Here is a 16322-nt window from a genome sequence, read left to right on the forward strand (position 1 = left end):
GCCTGTGTCTCCGATATCGAATCGGCCTAGTGTGAGCTCCGCCTCTGGCTACCAGCCTATCTCTGGGCGCACCGACTCAGTGAGCTCGATAGCTTTGGCCAATCTCTATGCACAACGCGCAGAGAATAAGACATCCTCACCAAAACCTCTCGGACAGAAGCTACCCGCGTCACCTCCACCTAGAGATGACAAGTCCAAGTTTAGTGTTCTGGCTGCCGGTGCACCTTCTGATTGGGAACACCTAGGTGACAGTGAGGAAATTGACGATGAAGAACTCTTCGGTGCAAAGAAAGAAGATAAGAAAAGCGACAGTACTCAACCGGAAAGCATCGAGCTGCCCGCTCACGTTCCGTCTCCCCCATCGACGCATGGGTTCCCCAGTCCTGCTGTGCGTCCTGCACACGTGAGTTCGAGCGAATGGGATGAAGGTTTTACACCTACACCGCCGTCTGTGGCAACAGGACTTGCTGGACGTCAAGATCCCCAGTCATCAGATCAAGGGTTCATCGTCGGAGATGCAATTGTCGCGCCCTTACGTACTACTCCCAAACCCATACAAGACACGAGACCCTCTCGTCAGCCTGCTGCGTTGATGATTGGGTCGGGCTCCGCAGAGGGCGGATGGGATACGTCGCAACACACCCCTACCCAACCGAAGCATCTATTTGGGTCACAAACCAGTAATGAATCCACCGGCGTGGTGTCCTCCAGCTACGACTATGCTATAGAACTGAAAGAGAAGGACGACCTTATCAACCAATTACGCGCAGATATGGAACGGGAGAAGAAGGAGAAGGATGATGTTCTCCAACAGTTACACACAGATACAGAACGGGACAAGGCCGTACTACAAGCAAAGATTGATGAACTTGGAGCTAACAGCCTGAAAGTCGTGTCTGAGTACGAAGCTAAGAAAGCTCACAGCACGAGCGAGATGGACGTGCTACGTGCACAGATTGAGACTATGAGAATCACCACAGACCAAGCTAGTGTCAATTATGACGCTATGGTGAAGGAGAAGAACACGGCGATTGACATTTTGAAAGAAGATGTGGAAGGCAAGGAGCACAATATTGAGGAGCGTGATAGTTCTGTCGCTGAACTAAAGCGCCAACTTGAAGCCGAAAAGGCGAAAGAACCGCCGAAACCCACAGCTGCTGATCTGATACCGGACCTTGATCCGTGGTATATCGGCTCGTTAGAGCGATACATAGCCATGCTTCGTAGTGAGGCCGCGGAACCGCAAGTCGAGGAGAAGGTCAAGATTTTCAAGGCGTTCATGAAAGTCGAGTCTGCCATGCGGGCCATCGTCTCCCTTGATACCTCAACACAAACAGTTCCAGTGGAGCCAGAGGTACCACACCAACCAGAGCAAGCTGCTCGCTCCCGTGCAACCTCAAACATCTCCACTAAGAGACAGGATCTGAATATCCAGGTACCGCAGGAGTCGGAATTTGACGACTTCGAATATAGTCCTGGCGGTCGACCTATCTTGGCGCGCCAAACTACGATTCCGCCTTCTGAAAACTACCAGGGTGTTCCAAGAGCGCCTCCTTCAGTGCAATCAACAACGATTCTAACTCCGACAAGCTCCATTGATGATGATACGAACAAGACGCCAGTGCAATCCCCACCTGAAGAGCAGGTGCAACACCAATACAAGGCATATGTCCCACCTACTAGCATATCAGTTGACCCTGCTCCATTGAGACACAGACCAACAATGTCCTTCTCCAATACGCCAGGAGTATCTTCACCGTCAGGCCGTAGCAACAGTAAGGGGCACGATGAGATATTCTTTGGAGCTCATCAACCGACTGCTCAGCCGCCTGCCTCCCGGCCCTCCAGTAGCGAAGCAGACGTCCCTTTGCCAGCACCATTAAAATTGACGCCGCGCCGCCCGATCTCAACTGCACCAACGAAAGAAGATCCGAACAGAGTGCTGAAGGAACTAGTATCCAAAAAGGTGCATTCCGGGCTTCCAAATTACCGGATTCAGGATATAAGGGCTAGGCTCGTTGACATAGGATCCAAAGCCAGCGCCGCCGAAGAAATTACGAAGACATGGGAGAAATCTGCATCTCTGAGTCGCCGCAAGAAGGACGACGCCCGTCGCAAGCGTCAAGAAGAAAACGAGGAGCACAACGATGATCTGTTCAACAACAACGAGATATCGTACGCGGAGATGAATCAGCTCGAGGAAGAGTTCAAGCAGAAGGAGGGAGAGCTCAAAGCGCAGGAAGACAAAGACGAGTATAACGATTATGTGAAAACAGTGTTCGACCCCATCTTCACCAGGCTCCACGGCGAGATCAAAGCCCTGATGGACTTGCACGTCGAAACTAAGCGCATACTACCGTCTTCCGTAACAGGACTAAAGAGTATGGAGGGAACCGATACTCCAAGCACAAAAGACTGTTTCGAGCTCCTGAAAGACATCCACGAGCAAGTGGAAAAGAGACACGACGATGTCGTACAACTCGTTGCAGAGCGCGACAGACGCTACAAGAAGACGGAGACACAACCTCTGTACGCTGCTGGCAACATCAGCCAGATGAAAACCGTGGAGAAACACTACGACAACGCTGAAAAGCAAGCTGTGTTCAAAGCTAAGCGCGAGAAGGCGGAGCGTGTAGGCGAACTTGTCCGCCTTGTCGAGGACATGATTGTCAATGCAGTCAGCACTGAGCAAAAAGAAATTGACCACATCGTTGCAGCTATCAAGGACCTTGAGGATGGCAGCGGTGATCCAGCGGTCCTCGATGATGCACGAACCGCTCTTAAGGCTCTGAAGGAATCATCAAAAGCGCTTCTCTCCCTCTTCAATGCGCTGGAGATTGAATCCAATAACGCCGATATCGACGCGGAGATTGCGCAAGTGACAGCCGATGGTGTAGATCCAGCGCGCATACTCGAATTGGAGGCTGAGAAGAGGGAAGCAGAGAAGGACTTGTTGGAGGAGTTTCAAAGGAGGGTTAGTGTGCTGGATAGCGATGAGGCTGAAATCGGAGAGTTGGTGCAGAGGAAGATGGGAAAGAGTAGCGAGGACGCAGAGAAGGAAAATCGATTACGAATGGCGCTAGAGGAAGCGAAGAGGCGGAATGGTCATGCCTGATGATGGTATGGTCTTATGAATTTACGAAATGTGGCATCTTCTCCTGTCTATAATGTGTAGTTCATGGGTATCACAACAACCCCATTGTCAGTTACAAATGATCCTACTTTTCATCCTCGCCAGGCTACTATCCTCAAAGACCACTGTCCTTCCTCTCCCTCACTGGCCTCTTCGGCTTCTCCTCCACTTCCACTTCTACCTTCTTCTCACCCTCATCCAAATGCGTCCTCCGATCAATATCCAGTCTCTTCTGAAAGTACTCCCCAACGCCAAACTCATCGTACCGCTTCCCCTCCTCTCTCAAATGCGGCACAACACTAACCTTTGCATCTTCATTTGGGCTAAAGAAGAACGGCATACTATACCTCTCTTCGCCGCCGATATTCCTTACTCTATGCACAGTACTCTGCCACGAGCCGCCCGTAACCAACTTGAGGAAATCCGCAATATTGACAACGAACGTGTTGGGTTGGGGATGGACAGGGACCCAGATACCGTTCGCGTTCAGTACTTCGAGAGCTGGGTATGCGGTTTTGGATTGGCACACGAGCGTGAACCAGCAAAAGTCTGTGTGGGCACCGATTCCTACGTCGCTTTGACGCTCTTGGGGTGGGTAGTGGACGGCGCGGACGTTGGTCATTGGGTGTGTGGTTATGGTGTCGAAGTAGTCTTCGGGGAGGTCGAGAGCGAGGGCGAAGATGTGGAGCATGCGTTTGCTGAATTCGAACATGGATTTGTAGTAGCGGTAGATGGCTGGGCGCCAGAAGAGGGCGGACGGGTGGCTGGGCCATTGGTTGCGCGGGGTTTGTGGGGAGGGAGGAAGCGAGGAGATGAGGGAGAGTTGTTCTGAGTCGGTGAAGTCTTCGCCCATTAGGAAGCCTTCTTTTAAATCTAGATAGTGGTGTTAGAGGGATGAGTCGTTTTGTGGATGGAGGCAGTGAAGACGTTACCTCCTCGTGTACTTGGGTCGAGTTTGCCTTCTAAGAACGCTTCGTAACCCCTGAACTTCTCCGTCTTCTGGTTGTGTGTCTCCATTTTGACGTCGGTTGGTAACGCGAAGTACTCCTTCAATGCATCGAAAGTGTCTTCGAGTACATCATCGTCCACCCCGTGGTTCACTGCGTAGAAGAAGCCTATGTCTCGACATGCGGCGCCAACTTCTCTGGCTAGCTCTTTCCTGTCCTCCAAGTTGTCCGAGTATATCCGTCTAAAGTCGATTTTTGGCAGTTCGGTGAACGTCTCTTTAGCAGCGGTGCCCTTGAGAATTGGTCTTCGACCAGGAACTCCACCATCATGGTAATGAACCCATGTATCCGCGTACGTGTCCGTCTCGATAGTAGTAGTCGACATACTGTGATAAATGATGAACTATCTGCTGCTCAGATAGTCTTGAGGAATGAAATCATATAAAGCAGCAAGAGATTGCGAAGGCAAAAAGGTATACAAAACCGGTAATCCACTGCAGCGGGACGTACCGCAACCTTAATACGCAAGCCGACGCTCATCCTACCATAAGCCGAATCACATCCAGCTGGGAAGAAAAACGTCGGCTAAGTTGAAGGCTGCACGAGGGCTCCTACAGACCAATCGTGCCAGCCCACGTCGTACAACGAGGCGTAGTTGTCGTAAGCTGGACAAACCACATACCTGCGCATGAACGGTGTGGTGTCATCATGCCCAAGATTCCGAGGTTCACGCCCTCGGACAAGAGCGCATGCCGGGCAGGTCTATCGCCGCTCACCGGTCTACTTGCCTACGTATGGACAGTGTGAAGCGGAGCAAGATCCGGAGCTGGTATAGGACCGATGCTGTGCATACACGGACCTCGAGAGGGTGCGGAAGAGTACAGTAAGGCTGCTCTATGCGAACTGCTTCGTGTACTCTGGAGTACTGCGTCTGTCTACCTCTTGCGCGAATCAAAGTACTGTTTCAACCCCGTAGATGGTCTCTCTTCTCGACGGTCTCGCATATCAGCTGAACGTTCGCTGGACTCTCTACGTCACCCCCACCAAAAGCATGCATCCCAATGAGGCATTATCTGCAGCCACAGTGTAGCGGTCGGACGACCCTCCATAAAGACAGGGCCATACCAGGTGATGGAGGAGCGGCGCACTGCGTTGATAGCGTACCGAGCCATCGGATGCCGGAGTTGAGCGCGACTGGTATGGGTTGTTAGTTCACCACGTTGGTAGAGGGCGGCTCGTATGTGGTGGTGTGCTCGTCAGAATCGGCAGTTGGAAGTGACACATTCGCTCGGAACACCTTTCCTGGGACTCGCATGGCGATACTGCAGTGCAAGGCTTCGAGAAGGTGCATTCAGACCATGCGCATGACGCTGTCTTGATGGAACAGTAGAAGGATGAGTGCCCCGCTGTGGGTGGTTGTCCCGGGTTGCAAATCCCCCGCGCATGACGCTTGCCTCTTGCCGAAGACCCTTTATGGGCGGAATACCAGCATCGCCCTATCAAAGCATTTTGCGAGGTTTAAAATAAGTGACTGCCGATGGTGCTAACGAGAGGAGAAAAGCAAGTATTAGTGCGCAAATCGTATGTAAGCGGTGAAGGGACTGTATGAATGTTGGGATCGGCCATGTGATGATGTAATACTTGGGCACTCTCAGGCCGTTGGAAGACGCCTGCGTAGTATGCATGGACGCCCAATCAACACACTATCGTGATGAGAAAGCACGCTATCTCGAAAGAATGGCATGGCAGCCGTATCGAAAAGCTGATTAGCCAAGCATGGCAGTCAGTAGGATGATCAAGCAACTGAATACCATTATGCTAGTTAGGTTAGACAATGTTGAAAATCATAGAAAGATACACCAACTCCTCCGCCCACAGACCAAAAGCCTTGCAATTCCGGGGATATCATGAACCGTAAAAAAGAAACCGAAAGCCTCATCGACTACTCCAGGTAGGCAGCGCATCATACACGGCTACGATGTACCATAATGTCGTTGACCGCTGAACAGGTCGGACTTATTTCTTGCCCAACTTGTTCAACAAATCCTTGCCCTTGCCGAGCAGGCCCTTGCCGTTGTCCTCGCGCTTCTCGTCCTCGCTCTTGCGCTTAGCCTCGGCGCTCTTTCGCTGCGCAGGTTGTCCATCACCGATAATGTTGGCGGCACCTCCACGACCGTAGTGCTTGGGGCCTTGCGGCTCTGGGTGCGGCTTGCTTTCGACGTCTTGGGCAGCGCGCGCAAGGTCAGGACGCTCGGGGTCGTTGCGCGCCATGTTTCCAGTTCCACCTCGGCCCGTGGTGTAGGTGTTGGACTTGAGGGTTGGGGTGACGAGATCTTCTGGCTTGGGGTAGTTGGTAGGGTCGTCTTTTGCGATGTTGCCTGCAAACGTCAGTGGTCGCTCGGACGCAGAAGCTGGTGAACAATCGCAGGCACTCCAAGGACTGCTTTGGCTATGCGACAGAGGGAGGCAGTCTTTGCGCGCTGGTGTGCGCTGCAAAGACATACACACCCAGCCGTTCCACTGCAAGCGTCGCGGAGTCGCGCTTCACGTCTGGAGGAAAGCATAGGTAGGCTCACCAGCACCTCCGCGCCCGTGCGACGCAACACGCTGGTACTCGTTCGGTCGAGTGGTCATCCTGGGCGAATTGTTGTTGAAATGAGCTTTGGGAGCACGATTGATAGCAGGCTGCTGTTGTAGGAGTGTGTTCGCTGGCGCAAACCGTGAAGTCGCGGCGTTTACTTGGGTACAAAGCGTCAAGGTGAGAGGGATTGAACAAGGCCCAAGTGATGACGCGATGGCAGTCACAACACTTCTTATATTGACCGTGCTCTTGGCTCTTCCGCGACCAGCAAGCCAGGCGCAAGGACAAGACTTTCAAGGACTGTGCTCCGGTTTGCACGCCAGAAGGAATCGTGGTCGCTGAAGACCTTGGTGACAAGCACCAGTCGCCTGCTCGCGCCTGGGCACGACACGCCGGTGGTGCTCATTCTGGTTGACTAGGCGGCACGTTGCTTTCTGAGCCGTGAAAATCTCCATGCTGTGCGCGTGCGTGACTCTGTTTTTGGGTTTCTGTGACTAACGTCTAGTTGCTGCTGCGGGGTCCATAAGCCGAGCACTATGGGCGGGAGAACGTCATGCTCGAGTCGAAAGACGAGATCTGGGAGATGGTAGCGAGGTCATCAGGTATTTTGAGAATGTACAAAAAGCTGCCTCGAGGTTTGCTTACGACGCGAATGCGCGCATATATGATACAGGCACCCACGGGGAGAAGAAGCAAGCATGTAGGCGCGTCCACGCGGTACAGTAATCTCATTATCTATGCCAAGGCTTGGGCCAGACAGCGTGGGGTAGATGCAGATACGCGAGCGAACACCCAGTTCAACAATCCCATCAACCTTAACTTTCCTTCCTCACAGCCCAATTTCAGTGTAGAAAGTCTTTTCGAACTTGAAGTTGTTTGATTGTCATAGCCACGGGGTGTGGCTACTCATTATCTAGTCTATGATACATGTCGTATGGAAGCGAATCCAATAATGCATCGACGCAATGCCCATCTATCTCGCCTGGAAGGCGCCAAACGAAAACCCGGCTATGAAGTAGCCCTGCTTTCTATGAAAACGCCGTCTATATCCCCAGAAAGCAACCGTTGCCATGTCCATTGTACAGTCTCTTATTGTACAGTAAAAGAAGACCCCAAACGCCCAAGATGCAATTGATGTTACACAATAATGAAGAAGTCGATGTCGAAGTAGGAAATGGTGTACCGGAAGGACGATGCGATGTTGCCGCTAGTTCAGGGCCAAAGCCGCGGATAGCATGTGAAGGAGTCGTCGGTGTTGTAGTTCTTTACATCGATCCGGGTTTGTTTGGGAGTAACAACGGAGAGATGAAGTCGATTTGTTTAGCTGAATGAAGGGAAGGAGGTATGATCTGGTCCATGTTAGTTTGAGAATGGGCATGGTACAAAGCAGTAGACATACCAAGTCGACTCCAAGGTCATTAGCCACCATCGCGAGGTTGGGGTTCTGTTCCTGCCATGGAAAGCAACATTGATGATGATAGTCTTGCGCCTGGGTTTGGTGCTCCGCCGTCTCGAGGTTGAGGGTCGGCGTAGGAGGGGTTGTTGTTTTGCTCAAGAAGTGCCATGGTGGTGTGGTAGTTGTATATGGATTTGAGTTGGGGTTGGGGCTGAGATGGCTTGCTGATAGGCGTGGCTAAAGGTTGCGGGCTGTGGTTCGTGTAAGGTATGCAGGCAGAGTCAAGGTTGAGATGTGGTTGATGAGGTTTTAAGCCTTTGGAGGCGTTTGTATTGTCTATAAATCTATCCTGAGGCCTGTCGTAGTGCCTCAATGCCCGCCAGGAACAGGCAATGACTGCCTTCTTTCAGGCTGTGACGCAGCGAAAGTTGAGATTAATCCGCTCCGGTGATTCAATTGCTTGTCAAAAGAACCATGACTGCGCCACTGGAGAGGAAATTGAAAATGCTCATTGGGTGTGACCTGAGATACAAGGCGATTTCCAGGCTGCCTTCCTTCTAGCGTGCTTCCAGAAGGCTAACAGCCCTGTCTACCTCGATGGTGACTCTTTCGGTCACCGCCGTTTAGCAGCAGAGCCACGGTGTTGAAGCCGAATGACGGGCCAGGGCCCAATCTCCAGGCAGAAAAGCGGCCAGTGGATACCGAAAATGGTGAACTGACGTTCGGTGCCTAGTAGGGCTGGGTGAAGTTTGTGGGCACATGGGTTGCACAGCCGCAGCCTTAGAGCCACAACGCGGCGGGGCGCACACAAGGCACCCACAGGCAACTTCGCGGTTTGGCCTCTTGGATAAGTAGCAGCCCCAGGTCCTCCAAGTCGCCTCGGTCGTGTCGTTGATGACTCCTGTGCCTGTACTGCTCACCGGAGCAAACACAGCCCGGAGCAGCATTCTCCCGATCGGTCGTTGCTGTGGTGCTGCGCCTCGTGAAGCGATCTCAGCGATAGCGCGTCTGGGACCTAGCAGGGAGGACGGGGGCCAGGGGAAGGACAGCCGAATCGCGAGACAAAAGCGACGCGGTTGCACTGCAACATGCTGAGCAGCTTTTTTCCATGGCAATAAGGAATGCGAAATCGGTTTTCGAAACAGAACGTATGGTGCGCCAGCCGAGATGCAGGAGATGGGTGGTGGTTGATTGGTGGTGAAGGCGCAGCCTTTCTTTCATTTGTCGGCCTGGGTAAGCGGCTTTCCTGATGTGGCTGTTAGCGATGGAACTCCAGGACCATTCTTTTGGGAAACACTTACGGCCACCATCACCAGGCTGACCATTGCCGGGGTTCTTGGGTTTGTACATCGCGGAGACCATGTTGTCGGATTTGGCTGTGATAATGTTGTACGGGCGGTGTTCAGATTGGTGCAGGTGTGCTTAAGAGTGGGTAGAGGTGAGACTTTGTGTGAGACTTTAAAGATTCGCAAACGTTGTTTTGTATGGTAGCGGTGCAACAGGAGTGTCAGTACTTGTGACAGTGGACCGATAGCTGGGACATATATATTTAACTTCTGAAGTCATGGTCCTCCAGTAACTCATGATACTGACGTCTACCTTGGCCGTGTCCTCCATGATCCACGGGGCAACGGACGGGCCATCAGAGGGCACCCAGTACGTGGCCCTTCGGTGCGTATGGCAGGCACAGCCAACTGGAAGTGAAGCAATCGCACATTGCTTCTCTGGGATGACTCTTGGACGGCGTCTGAAAGGGGATGGAACAGGACAAAGCTGTCACCCCCACAATTCAGTGTGAAACAGCCAATCGTGGATCCGCCTCGCTGACCCGGTGTCTCAAAGAATCGTCGACAAGCCTGGCATCCGTGCCTGAATAACATAAGCTGTCGCGCCTATGTGAGGAAGGTCCTGGGGGACTAGAAGCTGCGGAAGCCGAACCCATTCGCTGCTTCACTCTCGCCATCCCTGCGCATCGAGGCCCGAGACCCAGCAGCACCCCTTCACAACCTTTCATAAGGTGTTTCTAGATTCCTTCTAGGTGCTTCGCCGAACAGCCGTTATGCCGTCATAGGACAGCGCGTCACCGCGTCTCAGGCCATGCGCGGTCCACCAGAGCCGCATGCGCTGGCGACACAAGATCACGAGGTTCCCGGATGCTGCTCCCAGACACGCTGTCACGTTCAAACGAGCCACGCCGCCAGTGCGCGCTAGGTCTGGATCGGTCGGCCCGCTCTCGGAGACGCAGGTACAGGCCTGGAGGGTGCGCCTACTGACGTCTCGAGAGCCTTCGTCAGCCAGAGATACGGCCAGCCAGGGCTCCGTTTCATCCCTTTTGCGGATGACACCTGGGCAGAGAGCTGGACCTGTGGCCGTGGACAAGACTGGGAAGTTTACGCGTTCCCAGTGGCCACGCCCTCCTTCGGTGCCCGGCTGCGCCCCAGCGCCCTTTACCAATCATCGACACATTGGAAAACCGCGCAGTTGCTGCGACAACATGTCGGGGAAAGCCCTACAGGTCGCCCTGCAGTGCCCCTCAGAGAAGGACTCTATAGTAGCCTTTTGCCTGCTGAAGGACGCTTTGCCTTTGCACCAAAGCAACACGAACAGAGCCTCCAAGGTCCTCCTGAGATCGCCACTCAGCATGCGCTGCACCCAGAGGACACAAAGTCTGAGTCGAGCACGAAGGACTACGGAAGTCCTCTGGTCCCAGGGGCTATAACCTTTCGGGTACCACGCGCGCCTCATCTTACAATAGCAACCAGATCTGAGACGATCTCAACTGTGAAAACCTTGGCTGGCGAGACTTTGAGTTGGTTTGGGTAATTCCAGACGCGCCGCTTGGCTGTAACTCGTGATTTGGGTTGCGCTTGCCGATGCACGTGTTGGACGTTAGCCAGACTGAAGTCTATCCTCAGAGACACTCATCTCGCGGAGGAGGGTTAACCACCCTCTATGCGCGCATCTGCGATCGATGCACAGCGACGCGCGTGTGCCGTCATGAAATGTCCGAGTTGAGAATGCCATGGTCTGCACAGTGCATTGGGCTCGCCCCAGAAGAAGCTTCATCTCTACGGCTTTACTTGCTAGTCAGTGCATCGCCATAGGGTTATGCATCCTCAGGTACAACTGTGGCGGTCGCGCATCGGTGCCTTGTTACTTTCACACTTTGCGCGTGTTGATCTGGTCGCGTGCCTGCCCAACACAATGCCTTGGAGCGTAATGGCCATCAACACCAGTGTTACAGTATTCAGAGGAGAGGTTGACAGTGAATGTAGTCCACGCAGCCTTGCTTGCGTCATGTGTAGATTCTAGTTGCCGGGCGATCAATCTTGCGCCATGTTGGATCTACGAGACCCTGCCGCCAGCCGCCAGCGGTCACTGCTCCACCCTTCCAAAAGCTCCCCGCAGCCACCACACGCGAGGCATCGCTGGACCCCGATAATGAGAAACACACGCACTCGCATACAACCACCACAGTCTCTACCGTGATATCTGAACCATGGCGACCAAGTCCAACTTTAAGCGGGCGGTGCCCCCGACACAGCCGTCGGTCCTCGCATCGCTGAGGACCACACAGTTGGTGCACGATTCCAAAGCTGTATTGCCAGCCGGTAGGGAGACAGCACCATACGAAGTCCACCGTCTGACGAAACAACGTAGAGCTCATCAATGCCATCCTCGATTACCTTCCCGTCGCCGACATGTTCAGCTTCGCGCGCACCTCGAGACGCATGCGCGAGATGGTATACGACGATACCAGGTGGATACAACGACTTCGGAGCATGGGCTGCTGGAATGAAGCCGAGGCCAAACAACGATTTGAGGAATCCATGCGGAAAAAGCTCGAGGCACAAAAAGCGGAGGAGGCCCGGAGGTCTGGTGTTGCACTCAATGGCAGCACCAACGGGATGCCTCTGGGGGATGACGTACCTGGCAAGACAAGCATGACACTGTTCGATGCCACCATAGAGGAAGACATGCTGCGGAAGTCTCAGGAACACCGAAGTAGACCTCGCGCTACGACGTTGGACAAGGGCTTCAACGACATGACATTGTCACCTTCCGGAACGTTGGCACAGAGCTCGTACGCGGTGGATCCGCAGGCAGCTGTCAAGGTCCTTGCGAATGTACGCTCGATTCGAGGCATGGCGCGGCAAGAGTACGGCAAAGTCTACGGGGCGCTGGCCCCGTTCTACTACGACTTGGAGAGGTCAAGAAGTCATACAGATCCTATTCTATTTCGGACCTACCGCGATCCCGAGCAACAGGCTCAGATGCTGGCGCAGCTCAAGATATTTGCAAAAAGTGATTATGCGCAAGGTTGGAGCCAGCGCGAGGAGAAACTAGACACGATGACTGGCATCTTCGAGAACGCTGTACTCCGAGAGTTTGAGCAAGGCTATGCAGACAAAGACTTTGACGGACGTATGAAGAGATTTGCTACCGTCCTCGTGGCTCTAAACGGCGGCGCGGCATGTTTGGACTCTTTTATTCACAATCACCCTTTGATGCTGGAGAAAGAGAAGCTTGGTGACCCTGCAGATTGCCTACGCAACGAAGTGCTGACACTGGAACCATCCCATGAGTTTTTCAGAGGACTGGCAAGTGCGCTCAACGAAGAAGCAGACATTATCGATCGTGTCTTTCCCCCCACTGTCGATGTGCTACAAACCTTCTTTGAGCGCGTTGCGGATGACGTCATCGCCGAATATCTCACGACTTTGTTCGATGAGGCCCACGATGTGAGCATCGAAGCATATCTGAAAGCAGTTGCGGGACTCTATGAGCAAGCGCTGCAACTTGCAGTCTCATTACAACCTACCAATGCGTCGAAGCCCGATTTTCGCGAAGAGGCCATGCGCATCGTGTCTCGTTGCTTTGAGCAACACATCGACCTTTACCTACAAGAGGAATTAGAGTACTTCAAGAGGAAGTCAGCCGCAGAGGTCGACCTGTGGGAGAAGCGTCTGATGGAGGAAGAGCAGAGTACCGAGACTCTATACATGGCCAATGTCAACAGGAAAGCAGTTAAACAAGACTTTCTGTCGTCATTCAAGAAGGTGGTCATGATGCCTGTCAATGTACTCCCAACTATTGGCGGCTCTAGTGCTAGCAAGCCCAACGAAAGCGTAACTGGCATGAACGGCACTAATACTTTGGACCCTACCTCGAGACTCGGTACTCCTCTCTCTGGTGAACGGTCGCCTACACCGCGAATCGAAGCCCCAACCACTGAACTTGCCGCCAAGGCAGCAATCATGAACTCGCGTTTAGAGGGCATCCGATCGCTGTTTAGTATCGAAGTGGCGCTGAACCTGACACACATGGCCAAGTCCGGGTTGGAAAGAGCCGCGCGATTTGTTAGGCTTGGCGGCCAATCTGGTGAAGAGGCGAAGGAACAGTCTGAGCAGATCTTTATCAACCTAGTCCAGATTCTCGGCAACCGCCATATGAAGTTGGGTTTCGACAAGGCTGTCAGTCATTTGGCTGACTACAAGCCGCGAGAAGTCGCGGATCATAGCAAAGAGGGCGTTGCGCCACTGGTAGCATTCTTGGAACTGGTCAACGTTGGCGACTTGATCCAACAGATGGTTGAGGTGTTCTATCTCCAGGAGCTTGTGGCTGCCAATCTGACCGACCGCGACGATTTCCTCAGCCTTGCCGCAAAGGAGAAGAAGCGTTTTGAGGCCATGTTGGATGAACGCGTCGCTGCAGGTCTCAACAAAGGTATTGATGTGCTGATGGACGAAGTCGAGTATCTCTGCGGCACTACACAACACCCATCCGACTTCAATCCTCCCGTTGGGCCCAACGGGCAGGTGCAGATGTCCGACATTGGACCTAGCCAGACGGCAACGAAGATTGTGGAAGTTGTTTCGTCACACACAAACATGCTCATCGGCAGCACAGACAAGAACGTCCTGGACGTCTTCAACCAAGAAGTTGGTGTGCGCTTGTTCACTGCTCTATGCAAGCACCTGAAGCGTCAGAGAATCAGTGTGGATGGCGCCATCAAACTCATCAGGTATGACACATGATCCGTAGACCTAGACATGAACTAATCCCAGCAGTGACATGAATGCATACAACGCGTACATCGTATCGCTGCGCAACAAGCCCTTGATGCAGTATTTCGCCGCGCTTCGCGAACTCTCTCAGATATATCTCATCGACGCAAAGGAAGCGAAAGAGATCGCTACCATCATTGCCGACACGGACAGATACCACGGCATATTCCGAGCAGAAGAGGTGTATGAGTTTGCGGAGAGGAGAGCGGACTGGTATCAAATCAAGAGCGCGGTGGAAAAGCAGATGTATGGAGTAGGATGTCTGGTTATGTGAAGTTGTTGGCGGCTTCAACCATGGAAGTGGCGTCGACTTGAATGGTTCCAAGGTTGAAAGCGAGGCTGTTGGACCCCGACTAGTGGCATACATAGATTACCGCATTTGGCATGGAAACCAACAAATACGTAGCTTGCAGCTTGTGCAGGCGATGCGATGCATGACGGAAAACCTGTGTCTCTGACAATTGCGCGCGTGCAAGCACTGTGAGGGCCAACAAGAGTGTCGGGATTGCTTTTCTTTGTCGGATCGAACTACTTAGATGGTCGTGGTTCCCAGCCTCCATCGGCGTACCTGAGCTAGACGGCGCCCGTGCATTCGACTTCACACCTCATCGCGCATACTGCAACGATCCATGAACCTTAGTTCTGTTCACCTGCCCCGTTCATCTCCACGACAGCACCCAAGCTCCGCTGCACCCATTTTCTAAATTTGAGCCTCTTCCCACACGAGATTGCTGTCGCTTGCCCGTGACTGCACCCCACTACGGAACTACCCTTTTGAGGCGCCCGACCTACTTGGCTGCCCGGGCACCTTCGCTGGCCCTCTCTCACCCGTCTTGGAGTTTATTGCGCGACGACGCTTGCCGATCGCTACGTGAGAGCCTGGCGACATTCCCGCCCTACGCGACGCTCTCTACGTATCTTCTGCATCCATCCACATCATAGGTCCCATTGGTGGTTCCGCGACCCTGGTACCAACCGCGGTTCTTTGCACGACATAGCCACCACGAACATCGCAGCTGCATCGGAGCTCCGCGATAATTTGTGCTTTGGAGACTGCTCCCCGCGGCGACCACCTCCCTACCTACAGCGTCTACCTTTGCAACTTCTTGCTGCCGAGACTTGAAATATCGCAGCCATGGCAGGTACGTGCCCACTTGCCGTCTGCTACGCGTATGTCTACATTCTAACGTGTCACAGCAGACCCTCTCCCCGCCGAAGTGCAAGCTTCCTACTCCGTCATCATCGACGAGATCCTACGCGCCAGCGACATCAACACTATCAGCGCGAAGCGCATACGGAAGGGATTACAAGAGAGAGTCGAGGATGACCTTTCACAGCAGAAGGTTTGAAGCTCAACATAACATACAGCGGCATATACTGAGACTCGCAAATAGGACCAGATCACCACGCTCATTATGCAGCGGTTCGACAAGTTCAACAACGAGCAGAATGGCGGATCCGAGGTGTCTGAACCTATACCCACAGTCGAGAACGGCGCAAAGGCCTCGAATGACGATACCTCCGACGTCTCCCACAACAAGCGATCGCCGCCCGACGACGAGTCAGCGCTGTCTGAGGTCGAAGATGTTGCGCCTCCTAAGAAGAAGGTCAAGAAGACCAAGGTGAAGGACGAGGATGACGATGCTGCATTTGCGGCGAGGTTACAAGCCGAGGAGAATGCGCGCATGGGCAGGGCGACACGCGGCGGGAACACAAAGCGGAAAGCAGCCGCGCCGAAAAAGGCCAAGACCAAGAAGAAGAGCTCAACCCGGATCAAGGATGAAGACGACAGCGACATCGCATCGGGTAGTGGAGGCGAGAAGAAGAGCCCGAGCCGGAAAGGAGGCTTCCACGTAAGTCAACCTCATGTAGTCTACATCACCACCCCAAGCCAAAGCTAACCACACCCAGAAACCCATGGCCCTCTCACCAGCCCTCTCCGAACTCCTCGGCGAAACCCAGCTCTCGCGCCCCCAGACCGTTAAGAAGATATGGGAGTACGTCAAGGAGCGCGAGCTACAAGACCCGGACGACAGGCGCCAGATCCGCTGCGACGACGCCATGCGTGCAGTCTTCAAACAAGACCGCGTCCACATGTTCACCATGAACAAGATTCTTAACCAGAATCTCTATGCCGTAGACGAGGTCGTCGAATGATCCGTCTGGTCCATCAACTCATCATACTTTGAACTCCACG

The 16322-nt window shown here is 53.4% G+C and overlaps 4 protein-coding genes across 4 annotated transcripts; 2 read left to right on the top strand and 2 right to left on the bottom strand.

The window, feature by feature from the left end:
* Window positions 1-3248: 3248 nt before the first annotated feature.
* Window positions 3249-4465, bottom strand: J4E88_006472 (uncharacterized protein; the record flags this gene model as incomplete). The annotated part of the gene is made up of 2 exons (XM_049400097.1): window positions 3249-4006; window positions 4066-4465. 2 exons carry the CDS (start codon window positions 4463-4465, stop codon window positions 3249-3251), a joined length of 1158 nt encoding a protein of 385 aa, XP_049254408.1.
* Window positions 4466-6096: 1631 nt separating this feature from the next.
* J4E88_006473 (uncharacterized protein) lies at window positions 6097-7216 on the bottom strand (the record flags this gene model as incomplete). The annotated part of the gene is made up of 4 exons (XM_049400098.1): window positions 6097-6458; window positions 6657-6715; window positions 6904-7068; window positions 7212-7216. 4 exons carry the CDS (start codon window positions 7214-7216, stop codon window positions 6097-6099), a joined length of 591 nt encoding a protein of 196 aa, XP_049254409.1.
* A 4138-nt stretch (window positions 7217-11354) lies between these two features.
* Window positions 11355-14399, top strand: J4E88_006474 (uncharacterized protein; the record flags this gene model as incomplete). The annotated part of the gene is made up of 4 exons (XM_049400099.1): window positions 11355-11358; window positions 11581-11637; window positions 11718-14082; window positions 14129-14399. The coding sequence occupies 4 exons, from the start codon at window positions 11355-11357 to the stop codon at window positions 14397-14399; spliced, it is 2697 nt and encodes an 898-aa protein (XP_049254410.1).
* An 861-nt stretch (window positions 14400-15260) lies between these two features.
* J4E88_006475 (uncharacterized protein) lies at window positions 15261-16282 on the top strand (the record flags this gene model as incomplete). The annotated part of the gene is made up of 4 exons (XM_049400100.1): window positions 15261-15267; window positions 15323-15468; window positions 15520-15978; window positions 16037-16282. 4 exons carry the CDS (start codon window positions 15261-15263, stop codon window positions 16280-16282), a joined length of 858 nt encoding a protein of 285 aa, XP_049254411.1.
* Window positions 16283-16322: the final 40 nt, after the last annotated feature.

The sequence above is a fragment of the Alternaria novae-zelandiae genome (assembly GCF_023758075.1).
Source record: "Alternaria novae-zelandiae strain BMP 2774 chromosome Unknown scaffold_12, whole genome shotgun sequence".
Lineage (NCBI taxonomy): Eukaryota > Fungi > Ascomycota > Dothideomycetes > Pleosporales > Pleosporaceae > Alternaria > Alternaria novae-zelandiae.